Source organism: Mirounga angustirostris, unplaced genomic scaffold, assembly GCF_029215605.1.
Source record: "Mirounga angustirostris isolate CCGP_5_RB_7025 unplaced genomic scaffold, mMirAng1.0.hap1 SCAF_7, whole genome shotgun sequence".
NCBI classification, from domain to species: Eukaryota; Metazoa; Chordata; class Mammalia; order Carnivora; family Phocidae; genus Mirounga; species Mirounga angustirostris.
The window spans coordinates 122,030,739-122,044,175 of record NW_026991715.1 but is presented as its reverse complement, the minus strand read 5'-3'; the positions used below and the strand labels follow the sequence as shown (position 1 = coordinate 122,044,175).

General features: G+C 40.4%; 1 protein-coding gene across 1 annotated transcript in view; it reads right to left on the bottom strand.

Annotated features, from left to right (window-relative positions):
• Nucleotides 1-262: 262 nt before the first annotated feature.
• The window catches only part of C6 (complement C6), a 61,014-nt gene continuing 47,839 nt past the window's right edge, over nt 263-13,437 (bottom strand). The window contains exons 16-18 of the mRNA XM_045904178.2: nt 8,934-9,024; nt 6,323-6,564; nt 263-1,326 (exon numbers count right to left, since the gene is read on the bottom strand). Coding sequence (XP_045760134.1) covers nt 1,151-1,326; nt 6,323-6,564; nt 8,934-9,024 — 509 coding nt within the window. The 3' untranslated portion in view covers nt 263-1,150. The remainder of the gene's footprint in view (nt 1,327-6,322; nt 6,565-8,933; nt 9,025-13,437) is intronic.

Genomic DNA, 13,437 nt, shown 5'->3' with positions numbered 1-13,437 from the left:
ATGACTCCATTTCTAAACTCTTTTCAAAATGTGACACTCCTGATGATCAGTACTACCTGGAAAGTTGTTAGAAATTCTCAGGCCCCGCCCCAGACCTACTGAACCAGAAACTGGGGGCAGCTTGCAGGCATGTGTATTAATTAGCAAGCACTCCAGGTGAGTCTGATGTACATCAGTATTGAGAACTGCTGTTCCAGAGATGCTCCTCTTCACCAATAAAATGGCACCCTAACCTCTCTAAGAAATGAGTGTCTACTTGGTATGGCCTAACACAGAAGACATAATTTAATTTAAAAATTATTCCTTCACAATTTTCTGATGATTTTATTTTCCATCCATCACATACTTCAGCTCAAAAGCTTTGGGATGCGCTTTAGCTGAGGCAAGGAGAATCTTTTTTCCTAAGAGTATGGAACTCCAGAAGTTTAGTAACTGCCTTAAGGGAAGCAATTTCCACTTGTTTCCAATCATCCTTGCTGTGATGTTTATTACTATGAAGGGTTTCCTGGCATAAGATGACGGGACTCACCTCTTCTTGCCTTATTTTCTCCATAGCAATTATCATCATCAAACATACTATATATTTTATATGCTTATTTTATTTTTTGAATGTCTTCCTCCACGTGAATGTGGGCTTCATGAAGGCAAAGGATTTTGTCTTTTTATTCACTGCTAATTCCCCAGCATCTTAAACAGTACTTGGCACATTGTAGACATTCAGAATTATCTGTTGAATGAGTGCATGAAGAAAGGATGGGTTTCAAGAATGTGTTTTACAAGTTGTTGTAGGTTTCTGTTTATTGATTAATTGAAGACAGTTATGGTTTTTGTTCTTAATTCTATTTGTGAGAATGCTTAATATTATAGGCTTCATAAGGTCCTCAGAAGCCCCATCATCTTAGAGCAATGTGAACAGAAGAATTTACTGGATTGATGTGAAAGAGTTGTTACCTGGGTGTACACTACAGAACCTCATGGGTTGGAACTGGATAGGAAAGGCTAAGGCAGGAGAGGCAGGGTGAATAATTATATGAAAGTAACACAAAAGAATTCACGTCTAACCTCTGGGCACGCCAGTCTGCTGTTTATAGGAGGATGCCCTTTTGTAGGAATTATTTTTGGACAGTAAATCTGTTTATCAGTAATTGTTTTAGGCTGAACACCTGCCAGGATACAGTATTTCCACTTTCCTGTTGGCACATCGTATAGCTCCTACTTCACAGATGCTCGCTGTTTTCTCACTCGATCCCATTTTGACGCAGTAGAGTTGGCTTCTACCCTTGGAGCACTGGGGAGGCAACAGGCAGACACATTTGGAAACAGAGGCTGAAACGAGAGGGAGGCAGTGTGACTCACCACAGTACCTCGGGGTTTGATTTTACCTAGTTTGTCCCCAGAGCAGCAGGCACTTTGGTGGCAATGTATTAGAAAGCTGGAAAAAAGGCAATGACCCAAAAGATCCAACTGTGGTTGAATGGAGTCATCTGGATGGAAGATACTAGAATGCACTGGTAAGCCAGTAAGATTCAGCAGTTGGGCTGTCTCTGACACCTCCCTCTTACTCACTGCCCACATCCAATCAGTCACTACGTCCCGTCAATCCCTTTCTGCAATGTCTTCTGTCTGTCCTTGCTGTTATTTCTCATTGGCACCAACCGAGAACATTTAGTTACCTTCTGTTGAGAAGATGCTATGAAGCCACATAATAAGCCAAGTGCTTTATGTGCTTTATTTCATTTAATCCTCATAACAAACATACAAACTCTATGTTATCATGCTCATTCTACACATGCGCTTATTAGTGAGCTTTAGTGATTGGCTCATGGTTCCACAATTAGTAAGTGGTAGAGGCAGGTTTTAGATCATAAATGACTCATAGGCCTTAATTCTTTAACATAACTCTACACCACAGTTACTGATTTCTTTCTAGAATATTTCTGGGTGGGTGATTCTTTTATGAGGCCTGGTTTCAAAACCACCCCGTCACTTCATAATTCATATAAATCTTGCATTCATGAAATCATTTTAAAATGATTACTTGACATAAACTTACCAAAGCCAAGAATATTAAATAAATTCTGAGTAAAGGGATATGGGTTCATTTATACACATACATATTTTAATCAAAGGTCAAGGTCCTCTACAGTTTGACCTCAAAATCCCTTTGCAATGTTGTCTTTGTCTGCTTTGTCTGCTTTCTCCATTCCAGGTAGAGTAAGTCTCTCTCTGCTTCCCAAACAAGACCTCAGTGATGTTCTAGTTTTTGTCCTCTTGCCCGTGCTATCCCCTTCTTTTGCCACGCTGATGTGCTCCCTCCTACTTTCCCCCACATGTCCAGTTTCTATAGGTCTTACGTCCTCCATGAAACATTTCATAGGAACTTATCCCCATACCAACTAAACTTTAACTAAAGTTTTAATTAAACTTTAATAGTGTAAATTTGTTAGTACTATATCTGACGTTTTTATACTTTCTTGTTAGTTAGCTTTTCATATATGTCTTTCTCTCAAGACAGTTATAAGTGGTTTGTTTGAGAGCTCATTCATCTCTATGTCCCATTTACCTCTTAAAGAGGTGCTCAATTAATTCAGCTTCATCAACTGATTTTTTAAAAGATTTTATTTATTTGAGAGAGAGAGAGAATGAAAGAGAGAGAGAGAGCATGAGAGGAGGGAGGGTCAGAGGGAAAAGCGGACTCCCCGCTGAGGAGGGAGCCCGATGTGGGACTTGATCCCGGGACTCCAGGATCATGACCTGAGCCAAAGGCAGTTGCTTAACCAACTGAGCCACCCACGCACCTCATCAGTTGATTTCAATTCTGAATTTGGGATATAGGTGTAAGTATTCAAAAAGAAATGTATTGATAGATCTGGGATAATTCTTATTGCCAAAATATCTGAGTCAGACTGAGAATCAGCAATGATGTCATGAAGAAATAGCTTCTTTAGGCAGATATCAGTTCTTTCCCATGCGTCTCAACCAATGGGAGAAAATAGGGAAAAGAAGTGGGAGATACTCATAGGCATGTGGACTTCCTGTCTTTGGTAGAAAACATTTCATGAAAGAGCATGCATTCCCTTGTAAGCCCTCTGTCAACAGCTAGAGAAGATGCTAGTTGTGGAAGGTCTTGCTCATTGTTGTAAACAACAGAGTTTAGTGAAGGACACAAGATTGTTCCACCTCTGGAGAGGATGTCCACTCCCTGGGCTTTTGGAAAGGCCATGGTCACCATTCTTTTAGGATGGTTATGGCTTAAATGCTCTTAGCAAGATTATTTTTAGACTACCAGCACCAAAAGGCCCTTCCCACCACCTCTACTAATGCATCCTTCAGCACTCAATTCTCATGCTACCATCCTTATGAAACCCTTCCAGGCCAGAAGATTTTTTATCTCTCTCACAGTTCTTATTACATACTGGCTTGTATTAAAGTTATTCATGCAATTATCATGAAAAGTTACTCCTTCAGTTACTATGAACAATTGGAAGGTACACATCTCCTTTATCTTCAGAGTCTTCATCATACCTTGTACAGTGACTTCCACATCTTGGATACTAAATGGATGTGTGCTGAATAAATTTCCCCCTTCTATTAGTTGATGGTGGATATTTTTGAAATTTAGGCAAAGCATTCAGTGTCCATAAAAATAGGCTCCTTAAGAAGCCATTCGTGTTCTAACTTTTGAAAAGTGAACTTAATGTTATTTTGAAGTTCCATTTTAAACTTTCTCTTATTTCATTTTAGATAGAGAAGGAAAAGAGTATAAAGTACGCAATGTAATCAAGAACACAGTTTAACCAAGGTGACCTTCAATTCAGCTCAAAATTAATAATATCCCAACTTGCCATGAGTGGGTTGGGTACAAAATTCATTTCTAGCTTTCTCTTTCTTCATAAATGCTGTGATTTGTACACTGATGCTCTTCTGTAGTGCTACTGAACAGACTTCTCTGTGACATTGACTTTTGCTCACCAATTAGAGAAGACTGGCCCAGGCAGACCATACCTTTAGGGGGAAAAATGCTTTCAGTGTTCTGATTGTGTGCAGGATCAAAGAATCTTTTAAATGACTTAAATCTCTTATTACAAAATGTTCACATATTAGTTTGACTACCCCAAGACATTCTGCTAACTTGAGCAATATTGATTAAATATTCAGACTTTTCAGTGTTCTTTTTTAAGACGAACTTAGACTCCTGGAGACTGTAGGATTTAGATATATGTACAGCAAAGAGCTAATAGTAAAGGCAGATTTTGATGAAATTGTAAGCTAGAAATTATTTGCTACTCAGACAGATCTGAAAAGAATAACTTGTGGAAAAATAGCGAAAAAAACTCTTTGCTATAGAAGGTTCCATGAAGATCTTTTCTCCATGATAAATATGGAAGGATGGAAACTAAAACTAAATACATCCCCAAATACCTGATCTACCTATTATAGCACAGACAGGGACCATTTTATCCTGTTTCCTTTTATCTTCTGTGTGCATTTTTGACAATAATGTTCCTACACTACAATTTTCAAAGAAAAAATTTATATTTTAAATACAAAATGATATTCCATAATACTTTCAGCTCTTTTCTACCACAAATATTCTTTCTTTTTTTTTTTTTTAAAGATTTTATTTATTTATTTGAGAGAGAGAATGAGATAGAGAGAGCATGAGAGGGGGGAGGGTCAGAGGGAAAAGCAGGCTCCCCGCTGAGCAGGGAGCCCGATGCGGGACTCGATCCCGAGACTCCAGGATCAGGACCTGAGCCGAAGGCAGTCACTTAACCAACTGAGCCACCCAGGCGCCCCCCACAAATATTATTTCTAAGAGACATGTCAGTTGGGTAATGGTGTTGGTCCGGCAACGAAAAATGAGTAGTAGAGTTTAGCTATGAGATGATTTGATACTGATCAGAATTGGGCAACTTACAGAAAATAGAAATGTAATGCCACTTCCTGAGTATCAAATTGACAGAGAAATAAAGGAGTAATTACTCCAAGCATTGGTGAAAGTATGGAAGGCGGTTTTAATTATACATTGTAGATAGGAAATATAATATGGTAAAAACATTTCTGGAAAGCAAGTTGATACACAGTACCAACAAAGACTTTATATTTGGAAATAATATTTACCTAGAAATTTCATTTTCTAAGGTATATCCTAAGGATATAATCTTAGATTAAAGATTTATGCGTGATAGATTTGTCTATTACAGCACTGTTTGTAATAGCAAAATATTGGGAAAAATCTAAACACTTAACAGACGATTAGTGAAATAAATTACAGAATGTCCAATAGGCTTTGGCAGACATTGAAAATTATGTAGCAGAGTAATATATAATGACATGAAAATAGTTTCATGATATATTAATGAAAACAGCAATATGTAAAATAAGATGTAAAGGATGATACTTTTTTAAAAAAAATTGTAATATAATCAGGGCCACCCCTGAGATATATAAGACCCTGGAAATTTTTTTTTTAAATGAGATACCTCTCTATATAAACAAGTACAGTCACTCTGAATTAGAGTGTCAGCACCATACTAGCAGTCCAATCTCAAGCAATCTTGGCAAAGAATACCCTGCTGGCTGGTGGCTCACCAGGCTGCTTTCTGAGAATTGAGGGTCTGGCTCTGAGCCATGGATGACTCTACAGGCATGAGACCCGGAGCTCTTTGGAGCAGTTTGTTGACCCCATGCATGGTGAAAGAGAAGGAGTATAAGGTCAGAGAATGTTCCACAAGGGAGAAACAGTGCCTGAGCCCATGAGAAACCCCAGTCTGGGCTCAGAGTATCCTACCTGATTAACACTGCCAGCCTTGGCTAGTCCCAGGCACTGCAAGAGGACTTAAAAAATTTTGAAGAAGATGCTTCTGGCAATTAGTATCCATGAGGAATTCAGTTTAGGCTCAGGGCACTCTAGCTACATTGTCCTAGCCAGTCCCAAATGCCAGAGGAAAACTTAGACAATTCTGATGAAGGCCCTCCAAAGCTGGGGGTGGGGAATGGTGCCTGAAGTATGAGACTGGGACAGGTGATTTTCTACTGGAGTCTAAGGCTAGTACTGATTGTATATGCATTGAAAAATAATTAGGAAGATTCACCCTAAAATTATGAAAGTAGTTATTTCTAACAGTGGGTGGGTTATGTTTTTTCCTTTCTATTTAAATAACTTTATAAAATTTTTTACGATGTAAAGGAATTATTTTTGATTAAGGTTTTTGTTTTATTTTGTTTTTAGAAAGAGTATAAACACAAATAAGATGAACTAGCTGCGATGAAGGTTATGTGTGAGCATTTCTAGTACGTGGTCACCACTGGAGCTTACCTGAACATTTTTCCCAGTCGTAGCAGGTATCATAGCCACAGGATTCTTTCTTTGTGCTATTGGATGAAAGTTTTCTCCTCTCAAGACCCCATTCTAGCTGTGGACCATCTTGGCAGGAGCCAATATGTAGAAAATGGAGTTGCTGATTATTTAAACATTTCTCTGCCAAAAACTTACAAGCAGATGAAGTAAAGTAATGGCTCGTGTCTGTATCAAACACACAGAGATCTTCTGAATAATGGCTGCCCAAGAGAGGAAAGCAAATATTTATATATGAAGACTAGAAAAAAAGAGATGGCAGGCAGTCAATATAATATGTAAACTTACCACCCAGTTTTCTTCCCCCGCTCCCCCCTGCCCCCAGCTTCTCTTCTTTCAGTTCTTCATCTCATTTTACATGCTCTGCAGTTCATGTTTCTAAAATTTCATCTTAATCTTGGTCTTTCCCAATTGTCTTTGAATCAGAGTCTGAATTCTAAAATTCTGGTAATCAAGATCCTCCACAATTTGACTCCAATTAACTTTCCTTTCTAGAATTATTTCCCTTTCCTTCCTAATCTCTATCACCTGACAATTGTATTAATAATTTTTGAAAATTATAAGATTACTTCTCCTTTGCTGGCATCCCATGCTCTACTCAATCATCTTTGCATTGTCTTTCTTCTCTGCCTATGTGTGTCCAGTTCAATTCCTGGCTACACTTTGAAGCTAACCCCTGGTCAAACTGGTCCATGTAGTCTGTACTGCCTGAGAACTCTGTAATACTCAGTAATCGCAACACTACAGTCTTATATCATTACATAGCTTTGCAAATGTACTGTGATTGAGTGCATGAGCTTTTATGTCATTCCCTGGGTAACTTGCTTAATCTCCCTAAGTAGATGATGGGTCCTGCTCCCAAGAGGTAACCAGTGGCCACAGTCCTTCTTTTGCTGAGAGGATAAAAGGTCCTTGATTATTCTAAATTTGAGTTTCTTCTCAGATGTCAGTTTTAGAGTTCACAATCAGGGCATCAGTGTGTAAATTTATCTCCAGGAAGTAAAGGCCTCTCTCTATGTGCAGAGAACTTAAGCTGTGGGGCCAATTGCTTCTCACAAACACCTTCAATGCTGTGTAAAGGAGAACTGAGGACTACAGAAAGAGGCTAGAGAGGTAGGGAAGAGCTGAAACTCAGTTCCAGAGGACAGTCTGCATTCTCACAATTTGGTATTGCAAAGATAAAGGTTCCCTCTGCGTTAAATGGGCACTATGAGTGTTTCACGTTCCCCAGAAGGCCTGGATGAGGAGACTCCAGCAGCAAGAAGTTTCACGGAGGACCACTTCTGGTGAAGACTGAGGGGTGTAGAGAGGACCACCTTTGTGCTGAATTATATTTGTGGAATTATACGGAAAAATACCCTAGAGTTTTCCTAAATAAGTAAGAAGTCCCTATAAGTGTTTGTTCCCCTGCAGCACGGAGGAACGTGAGAGTTACTTAGTGTTAAAAGTGAAGGGTAACAACTGGGCACAGTCTGTTGTCTTCCTATCCCAATGTTCAGTCTTTCTCCTCCTCAGTCACAGGACTCTAACTTTATTCATAGGGCCTATGCATCCAGCCAAAGAACTGCACTTCATAGCCTCCCTTGAAAGTACATGTGGCCTTATGGATAAGCAAAGGTTAATGAGATGGAAGTGAGTGAAGGGTCTTACAAGAATTCGCCTTAAAAAGAGGGAAAATGTCCATTGTTGATCTTCTCCCTTCCTGCTCCTGCAGTGCGATCTCGGACCATGAAATAACTTTAAGGACGGTAGAACAAGAGCAGTAATGAGCCTCAGTCCTACCTGCAATGAGAGAGTCGCCATACTAGCCCTAGATTGCCTACCTCTGCATTTATTTTGTGAGATAGAGAAACAAAATTTTATCTTCAGCTAACACGTTTTGAATTAAATTCAATTGCAAGTAGCCCTTAAATTAAGAAGCACCCTTGACTGTCCTCAGTTTGTTCACATAAAGAAAATGCAGTTAGGGGCGCCTGGCTGGCTCAGTCAGAAGAACATGTGACTCTTGATCTCGGGGTTGTGAGTTTGATCCCCACATTGGGTGTAGAGATTACTTAAAAAAATATAAGGCAGTTAGAACAACAAAAAGGAGATAGCTGTCTAGTCATGGCAGTCACAGGGGGATGTATCATTTTCATTCTTCATTCTCTCTACCCCAGCATGAAAAAATAAACTGACAAAGGGGTGTGTATATGTGTGAAGTCTGTGCTCATACTGCTGTCTCTATTCTAAGCTTTTGGAGTCATAACCTTGCCCTGTGTGTAGGGGGAAGAGGAAGGCTTTGAGATAATGGGTTCAGAACCCATTATGGACAGGAATAGGTCTTCATGAACAAAACTGAAAGTTTCTTGATAAACAAATGCCATGCAAACTTAGGGAATGGGGCTGAGAGATAATTAAGAAAGCTTGCTACCCTGTGGGGAAGAAATCAACACAGCACAGGGGGTATTAGTTATGTGAAAAATTAATATGTTTCGTGTTTGTGCTCCAAGAAGCTCAGCTCCTCTGTCAAGCTGGTTACACTAGACTGGTTTTCCCATTTTCCAAATACAGTCCATAGAGCATCTCTCACCTACAGTCTTCTTCTGGAGACATGCAAATGCATTCAGATCCCAACTGTTTTTGTCCTGGTTGACAACGGCCCTTTAATTTTGTCAAAACATCTGAAACGAAAGAAAAGGGGTAAAGAAGAGTGCACAGCATGTATTCCAAGTGGCAAGTTTGGACTTAGGAGGAAAGGCAGTGGTGAAAAGTTCTCACTTATCACCTGCAGTCCGGGCATTCATTTTGCCTTTTCCAAATATGCTGTCATGAAGTATTCCATCTGAAAAGTCCTTTCTAGCTCTCATGAGCTGTCATTTTCCAACCTAAAATTGCTGTTAAGTTCAGAGAACTGAAGAGAATGGGATTGGTGAAATTTCTGTTCATTTGTTCTTCAAATATTTACTGGGCGACTAAGATACTCTCAGCACTGTGTTAGGTTCTGGAAATAGTGGATTGAGTAAAATTTCACCCAGATTCTATGCTCACAGAGCTCAGAGTTTTGTAAGGGCAGAGTGACATTAATCAAACACACGCATACAAATAGAATTGCTCATGTTATTCGTGCTATTAGAGAGAAAGCATATAATCAAGAAAACTGACGTCGTGAGGAAGGCTAGGACTGGGAAAATGGAAAGAAGAAAGGGAAAATGTTTGCAGCAGAGGAACCATCAGGCGTGGAAGTTCAAAAGAGAGGCAGCATGTGATTTTCCTGGAACTGCAAGAAGGCCCGTGTGGTTTAAGTGCAGAAAAACAAGAGCATGGAACAAGATGAGGCCAGAGAGGTGAGTGTGTGTCAGGCTGTGTGGGGGCTTACAGCGCTTTTGAAAGATTTTTGCCTTTATTTTATAAACAATGAAAAGTCTTCAGTGGGTTTTAAACAGGGGGTCATAGGACAAAATCAGGCCTGGATTCTGAAAAAGAAATTAATTCTGGCTTCTGTGTGGAGAATGGATTTGCTGAAGAGGCACGGTGGCCAAGAAGGCTATGGGTAGACAATCTATGAGATGATTATAGTAGTTCAGGTGAGAGAGGATGGTAATTTGGACCAAAATGTTGAGTTGGAAATGGAGAGAAGTAGATAAGGCTGACATATTTAGCAGGTTAAATGGATGAAATTGCATATTGTGGGTAAGCTGTGAGAGCTGCAAAGTATGATTCTTAGGTTTCTGGCTTGCATTAGACAATAGACTTTGGTGCCTTAACTGAAATAGAAAATATTATAAGATGCTTAGTTTTAGGGAGGCAAGGGTAATGACTCAAGAGTTCTTCTCTGCATATGTTAAATTTATGGTATCTTTAATTTCTTTTTTAAAAAAGATTTTATTTAATTAATTAATTTATTTGAGAGACAGAGTGCACAAACAGGGGGAGCAGCAGGTAGAGGGAGAAGTAGGCTCTTTGCTACGAAAGGAGCCCACTGTGGGACTTGATCATGGGATCATGACCTGAGCGGAAGGCAGAGCTTAACTGACTGAGCCACCCAGGCATTCCTAAATTTATGGTATCTTGAAGACACTCAAACAAACTAGATCAAAACAGATACATAAAAATGTGGCTATTTGGGTTTAAGCTCAGCGGAGAAGTCTGTGCTAATGAATTAAATTTGTTATTATTCTTTGGGGACTCCTTGATGCCAGCAGGAAAATGTAGCATAAGGTGAGGGGACAGATATGAGCCTGAAGAACTCCAACATTTAACGTCCAAGCACAGGCAGGAGGCTGCCAAAAACAGAGAGCAACAGCCAGAGAGGTGGAAGCTAAACAAGATGATGTCGTATACTGGGAGCCACAGAAAGAATAAGAGGAAGGTCAGCACTGTTGGATGTTCCTAAGAGGTCAAAGGAGATGAGGATAAAATAATATCCATTACTTTTAGCAGTACAGATGTCAGTGACGATGGTGAAAATTGTTCTTTTGGGCTAATGCCTCGAAAGTCAGATTTTCTTACAAGAAGAATCCATGGAGTAATGCAACTCCTAAATGGAGCTGTTTATCCCTGCATGATATTCTAGGCACTAGTATGTTATGGTGGGAAAAAAAACATAGAAAGAATGAAAACAAGAGTGGTCCCTTGTTTTGCATGAATGTAAAGGACATTGTGAAAACAGACATCAATCAAATAATCATAGTAATGGTTTTTTTTTTTTTTTAAGATTTTATTTATTTGACAGAGAGAGACACAGCGAGAGACGGAACACAAGCAGGGGGAGTGGGAGAGGGAGAAGCAGGCTCCCGGTGGAGCAGGGAGCCCAATGCGGGGCTCGATCCCAGGACCCTGGGATCATGACCTGAGCCGAAGGCAGACGCCCAACGACTGAGCCACCCAGGGGCCCCAGTAGTAATGGTTTTGGCCATGATAGGTATTTTGAAGAAAGGGAACATGGTTCCAGAGACTATATAACAAAAGACCCCAACTGAGAAATATGAGGAAAGATCCACGAGGAAATGAGGCTTGATCTAAGACAAGCAACTCAATAGTGTGTATGTGAGCAACGGAGATTAAAGTAGAGGGAGTAACACTTGGGTATATTATATGGATGGGGAAGTCTTGGTTGTCTTGGCTTACATGAAGATCCATCCAGAGGACATTTAGACTGGTTGAACTGGACCTAGAGCTGACTTCCTGAGCCTATTGCATGAAACAAACTTCCCAGGACTGAATCTGACTAATCCACAGAATCACAATGGGCTTCCGGAAGCAAGTAATCATCGAAGGATGGCAGTAGGCAGCTATAGCTAGATATTCTGCCACGTTAAATGGCTGAACAGGAGGCCAAGCTCACGGTTGCTCCTTTTAGCCTACCAGGCAGAAGGTTTGATGAGGGAAGGAGGTTTATGTTAGAGGCAAAAATAACGATTTTAAAAATTGGCAGGTTTTCTTCATAGCAATGAATTCCATAGCATTTCCTACTCTCATTCTCTGTCAGGAACCTTATTCCTTCTGGCGAAATCGGGCCCATAACTTTCCTGAACATGGAGACCTACAGCTGCTGGGAAGGCCTCAGATACTAAGCTTTTCCACTGACATGGGATTATTTTCCTTTGTTGTAGAGCTATACCTCTTTGCGCTTCGGAAATAAATCCACACTTAGGTCAGGGAAGGACCCCCAGCTGTACATTGTTTCCAAAGAGAACCAACTTTCAAGCACTTGGCACTACTGATGGGAAGTTGTCAATGATCACATGCAAGGAGCCTGCCCCCTCCAGTGTGTCAGGTGGAAGTCAGAACCGGCTGTCAGCTGCCCATACCACCCGGCACAGTCAGGGAAGGACATGGAAATGAGAACATTGTGATCTTTGGAGTGCTGGGGTCGAGGGGATCTTCGGGAGGTGTCAGTTTCTCGGAGGAGGAAAAAGTAACCATGGAGGCATGTACCATCTCATCTCCTCAGGAAGCCAGACCTTTTTCATGTTGAAATAATTAAAAATCTTTTCCTAACTAAGGATGGCCTGAAAGCCTCTTTGTCTGTCTCACAGCTCCCACACATTGAGAGGAAAGAGTGGTCAGTTTTATTGATGATTTTCTCTCTCTTTCTGATTCCCCTCATTGATCTTTTTGCCAATGTTGTTGGAGAGAAAATATATGAGATAGGATGTTTATTTACTCTATCTGGATATAGAACATCTCATTCTCTTTCAGATTGGATTATAATTTCAATTTCTTCTCCAAACAAAATCATGGGTGTGTGTGTGTGTGTGTGTGTGTGTGGACAGTGCTGTTATTTGTATAGAGAAGATACTACCTAAGATGCCCAGAGTATTTTAACTGACAGGAGCTTGTGGTTCCCACCCCCCACCGCCCCAATCAGGGGTCAAGTGAAATCCAGCCACAATATCAACTTGAAATTGTCACAAATTTCCATGATACCTCTTTATCAAGAGTTTTAAGGTTATTTTAATAGGTTAAAATTTTCCCCTTTTCTTCATGCATTATGATAGCCTAGAAGAGGGTATGGAAGGCCAGATGGCAGTGAACTTGGGGAAGGAGTACAGCTGTTGTTCAGTGTTCTCGTTGACCCAAACTGCCCGACCTTGGGTTTAACTTAGGCTCTCTATACCTTCTGCTTTTGCAGAAGCAAAATGGGCCTAATCATATCTGATCTCAGACACATCTCCCAGGATTCTCTCAATAAAAATGAGACCTGCCTTGAAAAAGCATGCTGAAAAAGTTGGAAGATATGAATTAGTGGAAGCCCTTAACTGTCTTCCAAGTTACTGACTCGCCAGACTGTTTTCTCCAGCCTCTCTATGGCAGTTGCCTGATGTTGACCTTCCAGGTTTGTGGGCTCCTCTGGTTAGAGTAGGCAGTGAGACAGTAATGAGCAGGACAGGGATGGAGGAGAAAGGCACCTGTTAGGCATCAAAGGGGAGTGAGGTGTTGTTGTGGTGAGGAAATCCTAGGGCAACAGCAAGCTGAGGTTATGCGGTATCTTCAGATGACTTTTCTCTCATTATACCATTTACATTGTAGTTTTGAAAGATCTTGGCCCCTAAAATCACCGTGACAGTTCTGATCAATCCAAATAAGGAAAG